We start from the raw sequence: 22423 nt of genomic DNA on the forward strand, positions 1-22423 counted from the left end.
AAACTGATTGGATTAAAGGATAAACAGACGTTTGGTGCACGAGCATAAAAACTCTGCTGCCCATTATTTATTGCTTCTCCAGAAGATTTCCGTCACGCAGCTCGTAAAATAACTGGCATATTTGGAATGTTGTAAAATGCATTTATTGGTTGTTATGGGTTTGAAAGGCTTGTCCAGCCAGGCTTGCCGTACCTCTCGAAATACTCCTCCTCTTTTATCATCCAGCTGAGCCACATTACCATCAGCTGCTCCTGTTCTGGAGTGCTGCAGACAGAAGAAACAACAATGATGATGACGCATCTGGGCTTTGAGAAAATTAAACTGAGCAGTACTTAACTACTGAAGGTGCATTTAACTGAACCGTAAAAAAACAACAACAGGCAAGATCATGACAAAAAATGAAAAGTATTCATATTGATGTTTTACTTGAAGGAGGCCATATCGTGAGGAATTAGATTTTTTGACATTCGCTACCATTAAAAAGTTGGAGGTTGGTAAGTTTATTTCCCCATTTTCTTTTAAAGAAAAAAAGTTTTATTTGTCGTTGGCTTGTAACATTATTTTAGCACAATTTTGAGGTTATATAGGTGTTAAATTTATGTGCAGGACTAAATACTGCAAGTCAATTAGGTCAAAAATAAATATTATAGGTCAATAGTATTATAGAAATACTCCATTGCTTAGTTTGATTAATAACAAATAAATAAATAAACAAATAAATCTGTACAAAACAGAAGCAACTAATAAGTGACGTTTCCTTGCAGTTTTTGCCAAAACAAAAGCTCCAAGGTTTAATATTAAAAAGAAAAAAAGTTTTGAAATGGTACAATAAAAAGAAGAAGAAGAATATGAGAAAGAAAAAAAAAGATACTTAAATAAATATAAAATATAAATATTTCACAATAAATATTTGTATACTTTATAAATATATATAGGTATTATTAATAAATATTGTATAGGTCAAAAGCATTATAGAAATACTTCATTAATTTGTCTGATTAATAACAACAACAATAATAAAAACAATAATAATAATTAATAAATAAATATATTTTTGTAATTCATTTACTTAAAATAAAAATATGAAAACTGCTAATAGTTTCCCCAGTTAACTGTGACAAATCTTTAATAAAAATACAGGCAGTAATATATATATATATATATATATATATATATATATATATATATATATATATATATATATATATATATATATATATATATATATATATATTCAGTCAATTTTCTGAAGTCCCCAATCATTAGCATGCATATCATCACAAATTAGCAGTTATTCTTCAAAAATAAAACTGACCAAGGTCTTTGATTAGGTTGCATAGCATATCAGCTTTGATGGTAGCGTTTCAGAAGTTCAAAATGAATACTTTGTAGAGAATAGCTCAATAACTCAATTATACTCTCTTCTGGAGTATTACAGGTGTAAAGAAACGTTAAATTAGTGTATATTATGACCCATCATTAAATGCTCATTTATCTTAAAGGATGGATTATTGGTAGCAAAAAAGCTGTACCTGACAAGAGTGGGGAACGCCAGCAGTTTACAGAAAGACAGGGAGACGAAGCGCACTCCAGCAGGCGTAGCTGGTGGACGACTGGTCATCAACTGCAGCAGCTGCTCCGCCTCTTCATCTGTGGGCCTGTGGAGATAAAACTCTTGAAATGAGACTTGGAAACGGTTTTTACGAACTCATTTTAAATCAGACTTGAGGAATTAATTTCCATACATCTACAACCTCTCCGTGGAACAAAGCCAGGAATTTCCTTTTAAGGGGGAATTAAGTTAAGCAGCTTAAATTATGTGTGGTTAAAAGTTACTACACTGGTGCTGCACAATATATCAGTTCAGCATCGATATAGCAATGTGCACATCCACAATAGTCACATGAGTCAGGATTTTATTTGACCAGATTTGACCAGTTTCCACCCTTTCATGGAAACCAGATTCAAAAACTTAAAAAAAAAAACATTAATTTTAATTTAAGCACCTTTGTAATTCATAGACCAACAAATGTAGCCCCATGAAAGGTCCTTACTGTACTTAACATTTTACTTACACTTAACATTTACATTAAAAATGTCAAAAAAATGACCATTTTAAACAGCCATGTTCAAAGAACCTTTGATCATAAGCACTGTCGGGATTTAGTATGGTAATGTATATGTATCTTGCAATGTTGATGTATTTGGTCTTGACGGTATAGATCTGCTACGCTGCTGCTGCTTTGGTTATTATGGCAGCGCAAGTAACGAGACCTGCTACTGCCAGTATATACTAAAGATCTGCGCGGGACCAAATTTATGAATCCCGCACCCGCCAGGTTTTAGCCCGAACCCGACCGCTCGGGCCGCCGCATCTGGCTGCCGCATCTGGCCCGATTGATTCAGGCCGGAATCGGGCAGTGAGTCCACAAGCATCCGGAGTCTGGCAGCCGGAGCCGGGCTGAGTGGTAAGACTCCGGCAGGCGAGAATCTAGCCGAAACTGGCCCGAGTGTATTTTGCTATCTGGGAAAACTCTCTCTCTCTCTCTCTCTCTCTCATTCGTGCGCGCGCACTCACTAACATACACACACACAAGCACCAAGCACACACACAGGCAAAGCTCGCTCGCTCGCGCTCTCTCTCTCTCTCTCTCTCTCCCCCTCTCTCTCTCTCTCCTTCTCTCTCTCTCTCTCTCTCTCTCATTCGCATAGCAATATCCGCTAGACATTGCTAGATATTGCTAGACAGCCCGCTCACGTCCCAAATTAAACCCGTTACCGACCGCTCCCACGATTTATTCGGAAATTTATTCCCGCGCCGCAGAAATCTGGTCGGGTCCTGCGGCGCCCGCGGGACAGCCGCAGGAATGCAGACCTCTAGTATATACACAGACATGCCGTCTGAAAATATAACACGATGCTGCTGAAAACATATATATAACCATCGTAGCAGATCTGAACACAGCTGCAGCAGGGGTGGAGGAGGGTCTCCGAAAACGCGCTGCAGCTTGACAGCGTAAAATGACGCAGAGCATTTAAACTGATGAGGAGCAAGCTTATTGGCTGCGGAGATGACAGCAACCAATCTCCTGCGCCATGTCGTTATTGACAAACAAGCAGATCAGGGGCCTGTTTCAGAAAGGAGGTTAAGTGAAAACTCAGAGTATTTTAACCCTGAAATGAGAGAAACTCTGGGTTTTCGGTTTCAAAATGGCAGGTTTGTTAAACTCAAGAAATCAGGGTAAGTCAAGCCTGTTTCTGAAAGAAAGGTAACTTTAACTCAGAGTCAGTTACTGTGGTAACTTACTCTGTGAATCTAACCTGGTCCGGAGCAGGTTTTATTCTCTAAACTCTGAGTTTCTGTCGGTCTCCTCCCCTTTGTTAAAGATGAAGCGTATTTCTCGCATTAGTCTTACGTTTCCACACACCTATTTTAGAGATCATTTTGGAGATACCCATAAAAACGATTGATGGAAACGTCATGATTCACATAACTTTTGAAAATATTCATGATAAAACATTTGCATAACTGAGTAGGTTAAACTTTTATTTGATAAGAAAAGATGCGCATAAACTACGAAGTGCACTTAACAAATTACAGTATGTACATTAAAAAAAAGTTTGTTAGAGATGATGATGAAAATGTGTGTAATGGACAAACCAGCTGACTGAGCACACAGTAGAACATCTTAAATGTTGTTTTAGTCATTCTAAAATGCCTTAACTGTTTCAGTATTAGTGTATATTATTAATAACCTCAGAGCGTCTGGAGCGTGTCAAGATCGACCGCGTCTGGCTTCAAACGCCCCCACGTGTTCATTGTGTCTTCTGAGGCGCAAGTATTAAATAAAAAATCATTAACGCAGCTTGTTCTACCGCAGTAAATTCTGTTTATACTGTTGATATTTGGTACAAGTTAATCAGGAAGTGACGATTGAGTTCTCTTTGACTCGTTGGATAAAAACGCTGCTTTATTCGCATCTTTTAGGCATTCCAGTTTTGCACAAATTTATGTAAGCCTGTAGTTTGATGGAAACATAGCTATTGCCTACATTTTTGTCACACACAGAACAAAGTCTCTTACAAGATTTGTCCTTTTTTCCATAAATATTTAGCTTAACCTTCGGCATGTACTGTTACTAGATTAATGGGATTATTATTCTGTCTAAAAATTATTTTTAGCACTGCTTAGGTTCTTAATGTTATATCAACCTCTATCACTTGATCAATAAAAAGGCAGACACACAAGTGCACTGTTAAATCTATCAAAACTGATAACCGTGTATAAAAGTTTAGAAAAAAGTATAAACGTCACACATTATATTACTTATTTTATTAAACTTAATTGTTTAAATAATTTAAATAAAAAATTACGCATTAACTTGAGCAGCTGTTTTCCCAGGCTAACTGTCTCTGTTTCACTGATGGTTGCTTCTTTTTAAATATATACACTCATATTTGCTAAAACTTTGCATGAGCAGATCAAGTTCAGCTGGGGAAAGAAATGGTGATCTCTTTTTTTAAGATGTTGCCATGGTCACTCATAATATCTGCGCTCCATTGATAATGCCTTTTTATAGTCACGGTGTGCGCGCTTAACTCTGAGTTGGTCTACTCAAAGTTGATTGACCCAACTCAGATCAGCTATTCTGAAACCGAAAACTCAGAGTTTTTAATCTCTCGGTAAATCAACTCAGAGTTCAAGTTTAAACTCCGAGTTGTTTGAACCTCCTTACTGAAACAGGCCCCAGGTGAACATATCAGCATGCACGCGCATAGCGTTTCATGGCAAAAATGTCACTTAATGAAATTTTTTCAATACTGGTAATATTCAAGTGCAGTTATGGAAACAATGATAAAATGTGCATTATTTGTCATTGTACAAGATGTGTTATTGTACAAGATTTAAATAGAAAATTTTTAATTTAAGAATTTCTCAGTTCTTTTCGTTTTGTTTTTGACAATGGGGTATATGCACAAGGACTTTTCATTTCAGTCAGCCAACCCAAGGGCTTTCGGTAAATTGTCATCCCATACAAAATCGTTGTGCTTAAGATATGATTTCTTTAAACAACAACGCTCTTCACTGCCTGGCTGAGATACCATATTAAGTGGGTATTAGGGCTGCACAACTGACCCTACACACGATCTTAATTCAGCTTTTCTACGATTCAGCCAATTATATTTTTAAGTTCAGAGGAGAAGAGTAAAGACGGCTGCACAAGTCTTTACATCAACATGGACACCTTCAAATGGCGTTAAAAGTGTCACATACTGTATTTATAAGGTATAATTCACCCAGAACTGTCATTTCTGTCTAAATGTAATGATGTATTTGTGGCTGCGAAATCACATGACGTGACCGTGAGCTGTTTGACTACAGATAACGCGGTGACCAGAACCTGCATATGCTGTGAATAACAAGTAATAAAGATGTAAATAACGTTCAGTTTATTGCACAGAGTGATCGTTTGAGAGCCGCTCTGAAAGAATGATTTGCATGTGTATGTTTTTCCTCTGAGTGAAGGCAGCTATGAGCCGCACTGGGAAGTGAAAGTAAAGATTGTATTCTGTGACCCTAGTTATGATTACGACAAGCATTCCATATGTTTTTTCTTAGCTAACAAACAGTGTTGTGCATGAAAAATAAATGTTTACTGAAGAAGAAATCTGAAAATGACAAATGTCTCATTTTACCAGTGAAACCAAATGGTCTAATAATGCTGTCAATAACAAATGACAAGCATATGTCTCAAACATAAAAATTCTATTTTATAATTATGAATAGTTGTGTTCTGATGTTTTCCCAGAAATGGGTTGCGGTTGGAAGGGCATCCGCTGCGTAAAAACTTGCTGGATAAGTTGGCGTTTTATTCTGCTGTGGCGACCCCGGATTAATAAAGGGACTAAGCCGACAAGAAAATGAATGAATGTGTTCTGATGTCATCATTTTACTGTGAATTAACAAACAGGACATATTAAAAGCCTGTTTAAGTCCACCATAATGACTAAACAAAATTTTGCATTTTAACCAACAGCAGACCTACACATAGGCCTAATATTACTATTGTTTTACCATATGCTTGAGAATTAACAATAATAATAATAGTCAATTAATATTAACCTTTATTTTACATCTACAGAATCGTGAGAAAATTATGGTCTTGATTTTAAACAAACACAAAAAAAAATCGTGATTCACATTTATATTGTGCAGCCCTAGTAGGTATCAGACCATACAAGAAGCACTGCATCAAATCATATTTTTCCGCACCATATCTTAAAAATATGGAAATGAATATTACAGTATTTTCAAAGGAGTTTCTGCGCTAGTCTTTCCAGGTGCCCATGTTTTAATTTGAAGTACTTTCTAGGCCTTGGATCCCTGTCTGAAATTCATGCGTAAGAACCCTGATTAGATTTATGGAGTTTAACCATAACAGAGTAAAAGTTTAAGCAGTAAGTTAAAGCTATGCAATACGTTCAGTTAGATTAAGTATTAAGTTAAGGCATCCAGACACAAGAAATCTGACCATTAGTAACTTTAATAAAGAAAAGATGTGTAGAATTATTTATACACTAAAGACTTTGCAGTGTTACTTTACATTTGATTATTCAATTTCTGTACCTGAAGATAATTTAATTATCCTGAAAAACCTCAAAGCACTGTTCATTTCAGTTTTATCTTTGCTCTATTGCATTTATTTAAGCATATCATTTGTGCATTACATTTTATGCATTATTTACTCCCCTACAAGCTCATTCCAATCAATCAAAACTAATAAAGCTTTCGCAAGTCATCTGGTGAAGTTCTATAAATCACAATATATAATTGTAGAAAAATGAAAAATCATAACGTTAGTAGTTTTCCAGCCTTGCTTGTGCAAAAGTCCTAAAATATAGCATACCTAAGACCGGCAATCCCCATCAGAGCGCAATAGAGTCGTAGCAGTGCACTGGCTTTCACCACATGCTCCTCCCGAAGGCCAGAATAACCCGAGCTGCTCTCTGTGTCCATGTCGCTGTCGTTGGGGACGTGTGTACTGCGGGAGCGGGGTAAAATGGCCACCAGCTCCAACAGCAGCTGCCTCCGCATCTGCCACAGCACCGAACTGCTCTCTCTTTTTCTCTGAAGTGAACAAATAGTTCAGAGTTTACATCTGCTATTAAGATGTGGACAAGTGGACGATGCTAAACACAAAGACACTAAACTCTCTTAAGATTATTCATATTTAGCCACTTACAGAGGTAGATGAAAACACGTTTGATTGTGTGGTTGAATGTTTTCAAACTGCCTCCCACTATCTGCATACTGACCCAACATAGTTATCAGGCATTTTGTGAGAAAGCGCACAAAGCAAGGAATTCATGTTTAGTATTTTGCTTCTGCCATAATACTGACTGTAAAACTGTAGTTCAGATGTCATCCACATCTTTTCTTTAACTTGCTAACTTACAGAACATGGATTTGTTCATTTTATATGGATGGAAAAAAATCTTCATTATAAGATTTTTCATATTAGTTGGAATTAGGGTTGTAACGATATGAATTTTTTACGGTATGATAATCGTCTAAAACAATACCACGGTTTGACGGTTCGCGGTATACGGTATTAAATAGTAATTCTCATAGCAAAGACCCTGAAAAGAATAAGAACACGTTTTCTGACTGAACAAAGGTTTTATTTCAACAAACTTTTGAAAGAACCATTTTTATAGAACTATAGAAGTCTTTTATAAAAATAAACTGAAAAATCTCCCATTTTAATAAATTAAATTAGAAGGAATAAACAAGCAAGGTCTTTTAAGATTAGACAAAAAAAAACTTAAACTGTCCTTCCTTATAAGCAGGATAAATGGGAGACCAAAAGTGCAATACCAAGTTTATGGCTGTAAACATGTATTTAAAGCGTTGTTTTTTTCAGTCTAGGTTGTGATGAAGAAATGTAAGCATGTTGAGATTTTCAGGACTTAATCTTGACCGCTGAGGTGAGAGAATGTGTCCACTTGTACAATGAACAAATAAAAAAATAAGAAAATAATAAATAATGTGTCAAAGTCCAAATAAACATGGTGCAAATCCTCAGTAAAAAAATAGATATAAATATTTACTATACTATAAAAAGTTACATAACGAAACTAGATTCAATATGGAACATCCTTAGGTTTTATGTGCCAGCATGGATATGGTTGTCTGTGGATATGGATTTGAATATGGTTGTCTGCAATGCAGACAAACAGCTGCACCTTCATTTGTGTCTTTTGAAAACAGCAAGAGCAGCAGTTCGTCTTTGCTGTGTCACTGTTTTGTCATGTTTCTGTGCTGCTGTGCATGCAAAAGTACTTAGTATGAGAATTATTTCATGCAAAACTTTTTTTTTTTTGCGTTTTATGTAGCCGCGCAGAAATGTATGCCTATCTCTCATTCCGTGTTGTTCAAAAAGCTCAGTGTGGGTCCACAAACAAAAGTGAAACCTATGCTTATTGGTTTTGATATAGCGAGTTTGAACCAATCTGGGCATGGAGGAGGGACAATGCATCAATGTATCATGTCTGGTTTGTCCGGAGACACAGTGACGAGCGTTTCTTTGTCAAATCAGCGTTGTCAAATTTTGATGACGTAACCGCACTGATTCCGGAGCCTCTGAAAGTCCGCTTTTTTATACAGCACTGGAAAGCTGAGATTCTCTTCTTTATGCCAATCTTTGAATTGTATGAATCAGCGGATCAAAAGTTATTAAACATTTAAGAGCAATACTTATTTTTAGCCGCGGGCGGCTGTCTCGGTCTTTAAGGGTTTAAACCGTTGATATGCAATTGTTCATGGTATGATAATCGTGCACGTTCAAATCGTGGTAGACCGTCATACCGGTATATTGTTACAACCCTAGTTGGAATTGATAATCATCATGTTAACTATTTCTTTTGCTCCCTGATACCCTCAAAATAAACATAAAACATAATAATAACAGTCATGCATAATATCATACATTGAGATTGTCATAATCATAAGTAAAACCATGACTATTGTAGCACAGTGTATCCCAACTGGACTTTATATTATAAGTATATTTAGAAATAATTTATATAATAGGTATATTAACGCCTGTCCAATTTATATAATAGGTATATTAACGGCAGTCCAAGTATATTTGGTGACATTTATATATTTATTTTTTATTGTCATCCCTTTCACACTTTTTTTGCATCCACCCAATAGCAAAACATTATTGATCGATTAACTAGAGGAAAATCTCCTCTCGCCCTACACATTTCCTCCTACACAGACAACCTCACATGCTCTGGAGAGACATTTCTGTTCTTCACTAAATTCAAGAGCTTCTTTAAGCTCTTCTTTAAGGTTTGTGTGGTGCAAACAAGCAGCACCGTCTAGTAGTATCTAACATTTATCAAACATGTTATGCTTTTTTTAAGAGTAAATGTGAATGTTATTTTATCAGCCAGCCAAGTTCTAATCAGTAGTATTTATGATTAAGGGGAAAGTTCAGTAAAAATTAAAATTCTGTCATCATTTATTTACCCTTTATGAGTTTCTTCTGTGAAAAACAAAAGAATATATTTAGAAAAATGTTTGAAACCTGTGACTTCCACAGTATTTGCTTTTCCTGCTACTGAAGTCAATGGTTACAGGTTTCAATGGTTACAGGTTTCTCTGCTTTCCTTAAAATATCTTCTTTTTGTGTTGAGGAAAGAAACACATAAAGGTTTACAACCACTCAAGAGTGAGTACATTTTCACGTTTGACTAAACAATCCCAAATAAGTAAAAAGGACACTTTATGTTTAAGTAGTTCCACTGTTCCTTACCTGCTGTCCATTGCGAATGAACAAACTAAACCATGTGCGCACTTTTCCATTGGTGCCTAAAAGCAGACCACTGACGTATGACACCAGAGGACTGACCGCCTCATCTGCCATGTCTGGCTTATAATCCAGTGTCAAAGCAACGCCGAGGCCTGGGAGATGACACTCTTCCACCTGTAGAAGGACAGAGGGCTTGACTTCAGTACATCACGTTGCTCTGATCACTTTAGCTGCAGTCTAATACCAGGCATGACAGGTGGTCTTCGAGCCGGACACTCACCACCATGGCCCTGATGTTCAGAGCCTGAGACGGGTTCATCTGACACAGCTGCCGGAGAGCTTCTGTCCTGCGGCGACCACCAACACTCTCCTCGTCCTGCCGCTCTCCGTTCTTTATCAGCCCTCTGCACACTGGACACACAAGAGGAAAGAGTTTGGAATAAATGTACTGCTTTTAAATGACATAAAAATATAGTTTCATTACATTCATTTCAGTTCAAAGACTATTTTAAAATAAAATTCATGCTGGCCAAAGATTAATCCACTTTATCGCATCCAAAATAAAAGTTTGTTTTAACATACTTTGTGTGTTTTACGTAGATATTTAAATGTATATATAAATTTTATCATATAAACATATTTCATATCAATGTAAATAAACTTCATACGCATGCCTGTATGTATTTATATAAATTTATATTAATTGCAATTCACTAATTAAAATACAATGAATTAAACAACTTAAAACTGACAGCAAATAGATAAAAATTAATAAAATATTTCACGTAAAATAAATGTTTGGTAAGACTTTTAGTACAAATTCTCACTATCATTAAGCCAGTGGTTAATGACCTGCTTATGAATACGACATTGGCTTTTTATAAGATTTTATAAAGTACACTGTAAAACCCAGTAAGTAAAGGTAACTCAAACAATTTGAGGAAACCAATTGCTACAAACATTTGTTTAAAAACTAATCCTAATAAGTAGTGTGAACTTAATCCGTTTAAATCAAACAATTTAAGCACAGTAAAACCCAATAAATGAAGAGAACTCAAACCAACTGAGTACTGTAAAACCCAATAAGTTAAGGCAACTCAAACCGAATGCTACAAACCATTTGAGTTAAAAACTAATCTACACGAGTACTGTGAACTTACTCTATTTAAGTTAAAGTAATGAGGTATTAATTAACTCATTACCTTCACCACTGAGCTCAAAACTCTTTTCAAATGAGTAGAATAAACCTTTGGTAAGTTTTGAGTTATTATTTCACTTGATAAAGTTGATTGTAGGGTTTTACAGTGTATATATTCTGCATGATCTTTTTCTACATCCCTAATCCTAACCTTTCCGCTTTGTGGAAAGCCCTTATATGGAGCTGGTATTGACGTGTATAATAAAAAAATACTAACGTTGTTCACTGAGAACAATTAAAAATCACTAACAGAAGAACAAATACAAGTTAACTACTAGTTAATAACAATTAATAAGCAGCAGATTAGGAGTTTATCGAGCTAAAAGTCACAGTTAATGTTTTGTTATTAGCAAGAACTGTACCTTAAAGTGTAACCAAATTATCTTTCAAACTTTCTATCACTTTTAAAGTTTAATATTTCATAAAATATTTTATTTTATTTTCCGTTTGCTGATCCTGATACTGACTACTGATTTCTTCATCATGATCAGTCGATACCAATTATGATCTTTTAGGCTTTTTATAAGTGACATGTAAGCTCTTTGTTGACTGTTTTATAAGGCCTTTAAATTCAGGACTTACACAAATTACACAAAATCCATATTAACTATTAATATAACTGTTACAGTCATATGTATATGCCTGTTTGTTTTGCTTGTGTGTGTGTGCGCTCTCTTTCTCTCCCTCTCTCGCTCGCTCGCTTGCTCCCTCCTCCTCTCTCTGTCAGTTCTCAGGTTCACCCATTCCCGTATCCCATTCGTCCGTGAAGACGTCAATCTCAATTACACCTTGTGACGTCATCACCTTCACAACCAATCAGCACAGGAGCTCAAAGTTTAAAAGGGATGCGAGCGGGGAAGCTCGTTCTGTATGGAAGCATATGAGTAGCATAATTCAATTCAAAATGTAATATGCAAAATGGCAATGCAATATGTTAAATGGCAATGTATTTCTGTATTTGAATTTGCATTTTCCAAGACATATGAGCAATGTTTGGTGCAGAATGAAAATGTAAATTAAATTACATTGTTTGCATTTCTCATTTCAAACACTGTTTTAATATGTAAATTGTATCCACATTTTAAAGCTTTATAAGTAGCAAAATTAAATTGAAAATGCTATACACAAACTGAATTTGATGTGAATAAAGTACAAGCAGAAACTGTAGCAAAATGATAATTTAAATGTTATTTGTCCTAAATGCATTTACACTCGCGTCTAGGAAACGCAGGATTACATTTTCAGCATAACAGCATGGGATGTGTGTAGCAAAATTAATTTTGAAATGTAATATGCAAAACGATAATGCAATATGTAAAAGGCAGTGTATTTCTGTATTTCAGTTAGCATTTTCCAAGACATATGTGCAATGTTTGCTGCAGAATGAAAATGAAAAAAACATAATGCATTTTCATTTAACACATCGCGACGAATGAAAGCCGATTTGAAATTGAAAATGCATTCTGGCCTGGCCACGCCCACAGACGGCCACCGTTGCTGCAAGGCAGGTTTTAGGTTATGTCGTCACAGCTGCCGCGAGGACTATTTGGGACATTTGGCAGCATAAACATGGCGAAGTCTGTTCCTCAGCGGCTTCGTGAAGCTGCACGAGCCCTCGAGCTTGAACTGGGAAATACTTTAGAAAAGCAATCACCTCCTAGCTCAGTAAACTTGGCTTAAGGTTTGATATTCGCGCACGCAGTTTTAGGGATCATCTGCAAATTACATCAACAGAACCAAAACGCACAGTAACGCAAAGCAGAAAAAAATTGAGATTCCAATAAATGGTTAGAGGCCAGACTGATTTAATACAGGTAGAAAAGCTACTATACCTCTAACTATATGGTACATACAATGCAGAAATAGGCAATAGCTCTTGTCACAAGCATACAGTACACATCAGCTAAAGCCCCTGTAGGTTCTGTCGATGTAATTTGCAGATGATCCCTAAAACTGCGTGCGCGAATATCAAACCTTAAGCCAAGTTTACTGAGCTAGGAGGTGATTGCTTTTCTAAAGTATTTCCCAGTTCACGCTCGAGGGCTCGTGCAGCTTCACGAAGCCGCTGAGGAACAGACTTCGCCATGTTTATGCTGCCAAATGTCCCAAATAGTCCTCGCGGCAGCTGTGACGACATAACCTAAAACCTGCCTTGCAGCAACGGTGGCCGTCTGTGGGCGTGGCCAGGCCAGAATGCATTTTCAATTTCAAATCGGCTTTCATTCGTCGCGATGTGTTAAATGAAAATGCATTATGTTTTTTTCATTTTCATTCTGCAGCAAACATTGCACATATGTCTTGGAAAATGCTAACTGAAATACAGAAATACACTGCCTTTTACATATTGCATTATCGTTTTGCATATTACATTTCAAAATTAATTTTGCTACACACATCCCATGCTGTTATGCTGAAAATGTAATCCTGCGTTTCCTAGACGCGAGTGTAAATGCATTTAGGACAAATAACATTTAAATTATCATTTTGCTACAGTTTCTGCTTGTACTTTATTCACATCAAATTCAGTTTGTGTATAGCATTTTCAATTTAATTTTGCTACTTATAAAGCTTTAAAATGTGGATACAATTTACATATTAAAACAGTGTTTGAAATGAGAAATGCAAACAATGTAATTTAATTTACATTTTCATTCTGCACCAAACATTGCTCATATGTCTTGGAAAATGCAAATTCAAATACAGAAATACATTGCCATTTAACATATTGCATTGCCATTTTGCATATTACATTTTGAATTGAATTATGCTACTCATATGCTTCCATAGTTCTGCTTTTGCTCTGCCTTGCTTGCGGTCTTTGCTTGCCTTTGTGTGTGTTTTTGGCTTGTTGTTATGTGCTGTGATGTTGACGTGAACTTAGTTTTGATTTTGGTCTTGTTCTTGTGTTGATCGCTGTTACCGTCTTGGATGTGTATATGTGACAATCCCCTGACGTCTGTCTTCAACCTTTCTCTTGGATTCGAGGAGTTTAGATGTCACGTGACATACATATTGCATCACGTAGATAACTCCACTGTCTAAACACACTAGTTTAGAAGTGAGCGCCACCCCCTGTAAGTTTTCTCCGTATATTTGGTTAGAAGAGTAGATTAGTTATAGCGTGAAAACGCTGAAGATGTTTTGTTTGTTTATTTTGTATTAGACAGTTTAGAGGGAAATTATTAGTTAGAATTGGGGTTTTGTTATATTTCTTTCATTTATTTGGCGCCACTTAACTCTCGTTTCCCCCACCATCTTTAATCTATATTGATTGATTTATGTTGTGAGATCTTGTAAATAATACTTTATTACTTTTTGACTTCCTTTCACTATTGTAAATAAATTCACTTATTTTTGCAGTATTTTGGTTGTCGTGTTGATATTTTGCCACCAACTGACCACAAATTATTATCACCTTAAATGTTACCTTTTAAACCCTAGATACCAAAACTTAAAAGTCGTAACATTTAAATGGGGGCTCGTCTGGGATCTCTTTTTAATAAAAGAAACCTGAAATTGTGATAAGTTTTGTGTTTGTTGGTGGCAATTGGTGTTAGTTTGTGTATTGTACATAATAGATGTTTGCGGAAGGGTATCTTGCTGTTTGTTTCGTGTAGTCTGTATCATGGAGGTTTTTAGTTTGGAGGAATTTGTTACAAAACCAACCCTAGAGCAGATTAATGTTTGTAGGAAGCAGGATTTATTACTGATTGCTGATCATTATCAGATTGTTGTTAACAAGCAGAGTCGTAAGGCAGAAATAAAAGGTAAGATACTGTTAAAGTTACATGAGAAAAGTGTTCTTCTTCTGTCAAATGTTGTGGAGGAGACTGGTGAAAATATTAGCCAGGATGACGTTGCTGTGGCGCATCTCAGTCCGGGTGCTGAGGATGATCCTAATGGTCAAGTTGATGTCGGCGCGGAGGCGAAGGCTGGCTTGCCAGTGTTTGATCCGTTCTCCCCTATTTCCTCTGGTTACAGAGATGATGCGCGACTGAAAGTCCGCTTAGCCCGTCTGCAGTACGAGGCACAAGAAAAAGCGCATGCACGTCAGGCTGAAATAAACTTGCGTTTAGAAATACGCAAGCTAGAAATAGAGGCTGAAAAAGTGATCAAGCTGCGACAGCTAGATCTGGAGGCGATGAAGATTTCTTCTGGCTCAGCTGCGCAGCCCAATTCGGCTCCTGCCTCTGTGTCCTCTGATGTGGCCCCGCCTACTGATCCAGCTCCGACCGCATTTGACATAGGTAAGCACATTGCATTAGTCCCACCATTTAGAGAATCAGAAGTAGATTCTTATTTTTGTGCTTTTGAGCGGATAGCCATTTCTTTACGTTGGCCTAAAGAGGTTTGGTCACTATTGCTGCAGTGCAAGTTGTTTGGTAAAGCTCAAGAGGTTTGCTCTACTCTGTCAGTTGAGGATAGCTTGAAATATGAAAATGTCAAGTCTGCAATTTTGCGAGTTTATGAACTTGTTCCAGAAGCCTATAGACAGCGATTTAGAGCATGTAAGAAAACATCTGCTCAGACTTTTGTTGAATTCGCAAGGGAGAAAGGAATCTTGTTTGATAAGTGGTGTAGCGCTAGTAAGGTGGCTGATTTTAACTCACTGCGGGAACTGATGTTAATGGAAGAATTTAAAAATTGTTTGCCCGAGCGAGTTGTTGTTTATCTAAATGAACAGAAGGTGACTTCATTGTCGCAAGCAGCTGTTCTAGCAGACGAGTTCATTTTAACTCACAAGAATGTTTTTGCAACTGCACGTTCTGAGAAGTCCCAGCCTAATTCTTCACAAACCAGTAGACCAAAATCTAGCACAACTCGTGAAGAACGTGAGTGCTATTATTGCCACAAACAAGGTCATGTCATAGCCGATTGTTTGGTTTTAAAACGGAAACAGCAGCCGCAAGTGAAAAGTGTAGGGTTTTTAAAAACTCACACTGCTTTCAATGCATCTGATGATGACAAAATTGATGACAATTATAAACCTTTTATTCTGGAAGGATTTATTTCGTTGTCTGAAAATGGTGAGGATCAGATTAAGGTAAAAATCCTTAGGGACACTGGTGCTTTGCAATCTTTTATTGTTGCAGACAAGTTAAAGTTGTCAGATGACACTTTCTGTGGCTCCAGTGTGATTGTTCAGGGCATTGAGATGAATTGCATCAAAGCACCGCTACATCGTATACACTTGAAGAGTGATCTGTGTACAGGATTTGTGAGGGTGGCTGTGCGCCCATCACTTCCTGTAAAGGGCATAGATGTTATTCTTGGAAATGATCTGGCAGGAGGAAAAGTAATGCCGGTGTTAGAGGTAGCGGAAAAACCAGATTTGTGTGCTCAATCGGATTTGACTGACGCTTACCCTGATGTTTTCCCTGCATGCGCAGTTACACGTGCACAGACACGCAAGTTGGGTAACGTAATTGAATTGGCTGATTCATTTTTCTCTCCTCTCCTAGCTGGTGAGAAAATTCCTGATTCTGAGACATCCAGAGAAAAACAAAACACACAAAATGTTGATGTAGTGACTGATACTGAAACGTTAAAGTTACCTGTATCACGAGAGAAAATAATGGTTGCTCAAAAAGAGGATAAATCTCTTGCACCTATTTTCGATTCTGCTGTCACAAAAGATGTGATAAAAGAAATGAAAAGTGGATTTTTCATTGACAGTGAGATGCTGATGAGGAAATGGTGTTCAAATCCAGGTAGTGATTTTGATTGGGATGCTGTTTATCAAATTGTTGTTCCATCTCCTTATCGTCAACATGTACTATATCTGGCGCATGACCATCAGCTTGCTGGCCATCTAGGAATCACAAAGACATACAACCGAATTTTGAAGCATTTCTTTTGGCCAGGTTTAAAAAAAGATGTGGTTAAATACTGTCGTGTTTGCCATACATGTCAGATAGTAGGAAAGCCGAACCAAGTGATTCCGCCTGCACCCTTGACTCCCGTACCTGTTATTGGCGATCCTTTTGAACACATAATTGTGGACTGTGTGGGGCCGCTCCCTAAAACAAAATCTGGTAATCAGTTTTTACTAACTATAATGTGTGCCGCAACTAGGTTTCCAGAGGCTGTTCCCCTGAGAAAAATCACCGCACCTGTGATTGTTAAAGCTCTGATAAAATTCTTCTCTACATTTGGCCTGCCCAAAATCATTCAAAGCGATCAAGGTACGAATTTTCTATCGAAGCTTTTTAAGCAAATTTTACAATCACTCGACATCACCCATCGTGTTTCAAGCGCATATCATCCTGAGAGTCAGGGTGCGCTTGAACGCTTTCATCAGACACTTAAGTCCATGCTCCGCAAATACTGCCTGAGTACAGATAAGAACTGGGATGAAGGAGTCCCTTTGGTTTTATTTGCTGCGAGAGAAACAATTCAAGAATCGCTTGGATTTAGCCCAGCTCAGCTAGTGTTCTCTCACGAAATTAGAGGTCCGTTAAAAGTACTAAAAGAACGCATGTTGTCTGTTGAGACCAGTAAGAAAACTAACATATTAGATTATGTTAGTCAATTCCGTGATCGTTTACACTCCGCGTGTAAACTGGCTAAAGAATCTTTGGCCAGTGCGCAGAAAGGGATGAAGCGCAAGTACGACAGAAAGGCTGTTGCGCGCTCATTCGCTGTTGGAGATAAGGTTCTCGTACTTTTACCAGTACCTGGTTCTTCACTTTCTGCTCGTTTCGCCGGTCCGTACGAAATAAAAAAGAAACTGAGTGAGACGGATTATATGATTCATACACCCGATAGAAAACGCCAAACCCGTGTATGTCATATTAATATGCTTAAAGTATACCATTCCAAAGAGACAGGTAAGGATGCCCCGGTTTCAAAGCCAGAATCCGTTGTTCCCACTGTTGTTGCAGTTGCGGAAGAGACTTCTGCTGTGATGTCAGATGCTGATGACGGTGTAATTCTTCGTGACCTTTCCCAATCATCTGTGAGGTTAGTCAATTCAGAAATTTTGAGTGATCTAAATTCCTATCTCAAACATTTGCCTGCTGATCAGAAAACAGATATCATTAAGTTAATATCTGATTTTAACTGTTTGTTTGGTGATGTTCCAACCCAAACAAATGTGTTAAAACACGATATTAATGTGGATGGTGCACGTCCAATAAAGCAGCACGCATATCGTCTGAATATGGCTAAAAGATCTATTATGCGTCAAGAAGTGAACTACTTGCTTGAAAATAAATTGGCAAAACCGAGCAGTAGCCCTTGGAGTTCACCGTGTTTGCTGGTGCCAAAACCAGATGGAACGTACAGATTTTGTACTGATTACCGAAAGGTTAACGCAGTCACTGTCCCAGACAGCTATCCTTTACCACGCATGGAGGACTGCGTTGACAATGTCGGTTCGGCACGTTTTGTCTCTAAATTAGACATGCTAAAGGGATATTGGCAAATTCCGCTTACTGATAGAGCTTCTGACATCTCCGCATTCGTCACTCCAGATTCATTTATGCAATACAATTCGATGGCTTTCGGTCTTAGAAACGCACCCGCGACGTTTCAACGTCTAGTAAATACAGTGTTGGCCGACATACCAAACTGTAGCGCGTATCTCGATGACATAGTAGTTTACTCCATGAGCTGGCGTGATCATGTGCATTCGTTAAGAGAAATATTTACACGACTTTCTAACGCATCTCTAACACTAAATTTAGCTAAATGTGAGTTTGGACAAGCGACTGTCACATACCTGGGCAAGGAGGTTGGACAAGGTCAAGTTCGCCCTGTAGATGCGAAAGTAACCGCTATTTCGCAGTTTCCAGTCCCCACCACTCGCCGAGAACTACGGAGGTTCTTGGGTATGGCTGGTTATTACCGAAGTTTTTGCAAAAACTTTTCTACTGTGGTTAACCCCTTAACATCTTTGCTTAGCCCTTCTACATCATATGTGTGGTCTGATGCTTGTCAAAGTGCCTTTGATAGTGTGAAAGCACTTTTATGTAATGCACCTGTTCTTGCTGCTCCTGATTGTGCATCACCATTTAAGCTTGAGATTGATGCAAGTGCTGTAGGTTCTGGTGCCGTACTTCTTCAGGAGGATGAAACTGGTATTGACCATCCTGTGAGCTATTTCTCTCGTAAGTTTAATAAACATCAGCTCAATTATTCTACGATTGAAAAGGAAACCCTTGCTCTGTTGTTTGCTTTGCAACACTTTGAGGTCTACGTTGGTTCCAGCTGTTTACCTGTGATTGTATATACGGATCACAATCCTCTAGTATTCCTATCCAGGATGTACAATCATAACCAACGACTGATGAGATGGTCTCTGCTAGTCCAGAATTATAATTTGGATATTCGTCATAAAAAAGGCATTGATAATGTTATGGCGGATGCCCTGTCTAGAGCTTAATTTTTTTTTTCTCTCTCTGGTTTATTTTAACAAACAGGTTTGTTCTTGAGGGTCAGGGTGTTACAGTCATATGTATATGCCTGTTTGTTTTGCTTGTGTGTGTGTGCGCTCTCTTTCTCTCCCTCTCTCGCTCGCTCGCTTGCTCCCTCCTCCTCTCTCTGTCAGTTCTCAGGTTCACCCATTCCCGTATCCCATTCGTCCGTGAAGACGTCAATCTCAATTACACCTTGTGACGTCATCACCTTCACAACCAATCAGCACAGGAGCTCAAAGTTTAAAAGGGATGCGAGCGGGGAAGCTCGTTCTGCTTTTGCTCTGCCTTGCTTGCGGTCTTTGCTTGCCTTTGTGTGTGTTTTTGGCTTGTTGTTATGTGCTGTGATGTTGACGTGAACTTAGTTTTGATTTTGGTCTTGTTCTTGTGTTGATCGCTGTTACCGTCTTGGATGTGTATATGTGACAATCCCCTGACGTCTGTCTTCAACCTTTCTCTTGGATTCGAGGAGTTTAGATGTCACGTGACATACATATTGCATCACGTAGATAACTCCACTGTCTAAACACACTAGTTTAGAAGTGAGCGCCACCCCCTGTAAGTTTTCTCCGTATATTTGGTTAGAAGAGTAGATTAGTTATAGCGTGAAAACGCTGAAGATGTTTTGTTTGTTTATTTTGTATTAGACAGTTTAGAGGGAAATTATTAGTTAGAATTGGGGTTTTGTTATATTTCTTTCATTTATTTGGCGCCACTTAACTCTCGTTTCCCCCACCATCTTTAATCTATATTGATTGATTTATGTTGTGAGATCTTGTAAATAATACTTTATTACTTTTTGACTTCCTTTCACTATTGTAAATAAATTCACTTATTTTTGCAGTATTTTGGTTGTCGTGTTGATATTTTGCCACCAACTGACCACAAATTATTATCACCTTAAATGTTACCTTTTAAACCCTAGATACCAAAACTTAAAAGTCGTAACAATAACCAAACAACTAGCCTAGTGCAAGTTATGCAAAAACTCTCATTTTAATAATAGCTGTGTTGGGGCGTTTTTTAACCCCTCAACATTGAATTTGTGTGGCGCTGTTGTTAATTTTTTTCCCACTGAGACACATTGGGTCTCATTCACTAACCATGCATACACACAAATCTATGAGTGACACTAGGGTTGTACGATATTGGAAAAATCTAACTTTGAAATATTTAGTTTGAAATATTTTGGCTATATTGGGAAAATAATTTTATCCACAGCTAAACATACTACGTTATGGCTCAGATAGGAATAAATAATCCCCACAAACATCTTTAAATAAGCGTTTCTTTATTTGGCTCTGAATTAAGCTCTGGCCTTGAATTAAAATAGCTGTTTTTCTTTTATTCTGTGATTTTAACCACAGATGACAGCTTGCCACGCAAAATGATTAGAATTACAGAGAGCCTTTTATAACCCAGTGCAGGAATGATATTAGTTTCAATAGTCTCTTATGAAGAAGAAAAAAAACAGCTGATTGAGAGAAAACGCAGCCGAGTCCGTCACAATTCATCCTGCATCTGATTACAGTGTATCTCTATAGACAAGCTCTTTCCCTTAATGATTCAGCCTTGAGCAGAATATTCTCCCAATGAAAGATCCTGTCTAGGTAATGAGCCTTGAGAATTGGCCATTCAATAATATGAAACGTTTCAAACTGGCTCTGAATGGAGCCTCGCACAAATAAGCTATTGACTCAACAAGGACCTGGGAGTGATGAAAAGATAGCAGAGACTTTAAAATGTTTTTATTTCCACTTAGTGCGTCTTTGAGGAAAACCCACATATACACATAAAGAGACACAAACGCCCCCAAGCCCAAACTGCCCATAATCAGCAGCCGAACTCATCAAAATGGAAATTCGCCACCTCTGGATGATCATACAACCGCCACATTAAGCAGATCAAATGTAAAGTAAACCCAAGTTTCACGTGGCTTTATAGTCAATGGAGAAAAACGCAACACACTGATTTTGGTACGTTAAAATTAAATTAAATGTATATATAACCCTGATCCAAGACTCACACACATCTAAATGACTTTATTAAGACAATCTGCAATTTAATAAATGTAAACTGAAAATGACAGATAACTATAAGATGCCGTCTTTAAAAAGTCATTAAGTAATTCTTTGGGTTTAAAACAGACCTGGGCATTTACGGCCTGCATGGACTTCTTTGATCGGCCCGCATGAAGTATTTATTTATTTTAAATTCAACCGCAAACAGGGCCTTACAATGTGCAGGAATGATATTACGAGTCAACAAAAGGGGACTTTCAAATAGGTTATAGCGTCTTTTTAACGAGCAGGTTCATTGCGAAAATAGGAAGAGACACACATGGGGTATGCCAGGCTCATGTTTTCCAGGTGCCACGAGTTAAAAAACCCCAAAGCATTTCAGAGTGCCACGAGTGAACCACGAGTCATTTGATAGGAACTAACCAGGCAGCTTCACACATTGTATAGAAATTAATCCTGGTTTATACTTCTGTGTCAAGTAAGCGGCGTGACCCACTGCGCATGCAATGCGCATAGCCGTGCATTTATACTTCTGCGCGTTGTTTTTGTTGCTCTGCAATAACACTTCAGAAACGCTAGTTAGCAGTAGGTTTTTATGTTTCTTCGCTGGTGTTTTGTTTTTTCTGAATGCTAGCTTAAGGCTGGCTCAAACTCGCTCATTTTGAGGCGGCAACCGGCGGACGTGCAACAACTTTAATCAAAAGGTAAACACAAAACAACAGTCTCCATCCAGAGCTCCTTCATGGGACTCCACACTTGGGAACAAAGCTGCATCGGGCTCCCGTGGCTCTCACCTCCGCACACAATTATCAGCGCTACCTAGCCAACCAATCACAGAGCTTGCGCTACGCATCGTTGCGACGTGTAGTCACATGTTTTGAGAGGTGTGCGGCATTGTCACCGAGGGCTATGAGTCCACATGTAGGCTGTGCCGTAGCATATGGGTGTGCTTGACGCAGAAGT

At 37.8% G+C, this 22423-nt stretch overlaps 1 protein-coding gene and 1 long non-coding RNA gene across 2 annotated transcripts in view; one reads left to right on the forward strand and one right to left on the reverse strand.

The window, feature by feature from the left end:
* The window catches only part of ints2 (integrator complex subunit 2), a 57999-nt gene that overhangs the window by 29911 nt on the left and 5665 nt on the right, over positions 1-22423 (reverse strand). The window contains 5 exon segments of the mRNA NM_001020542.3: positions 193-264; positions 1533-1658; positions 6909-7129; positions 9828-9998; positions 10105-10235. Of these exon segments, the coding sequence (NP_001018378.2) occupies positions 193-264; positions 1533-1658; positions 6909-7129; positions 9828-9998; positions 10105-10235 (721 nt within the window).
* Positions 200-7129, forward strand: LOC147842111 (uncharacterized). Its single transcript, XR_015501281.1, has 3 exons — positions 200-494; positions 1503-3127; positions 4752-7129. It is a non-coding gene; the product is annotated as an uncharacterized LOC147842111 (long non-coding RNA).

The sequence above is a fragment of the Danio rerio genome, chromosome 10 (genome assembly GCF_052040795.2).
Source record: "Danio rerio strain M-AB ecotype USA chromosome 10, GRCz13ab, whole genome shotgun sequence".
NCBI classification, from domain to species: Eukaryota; Metazoa; Chordata; class Actinopteri; order Cypriniformes; family Danionidae; genus Danio; species Danio rerio.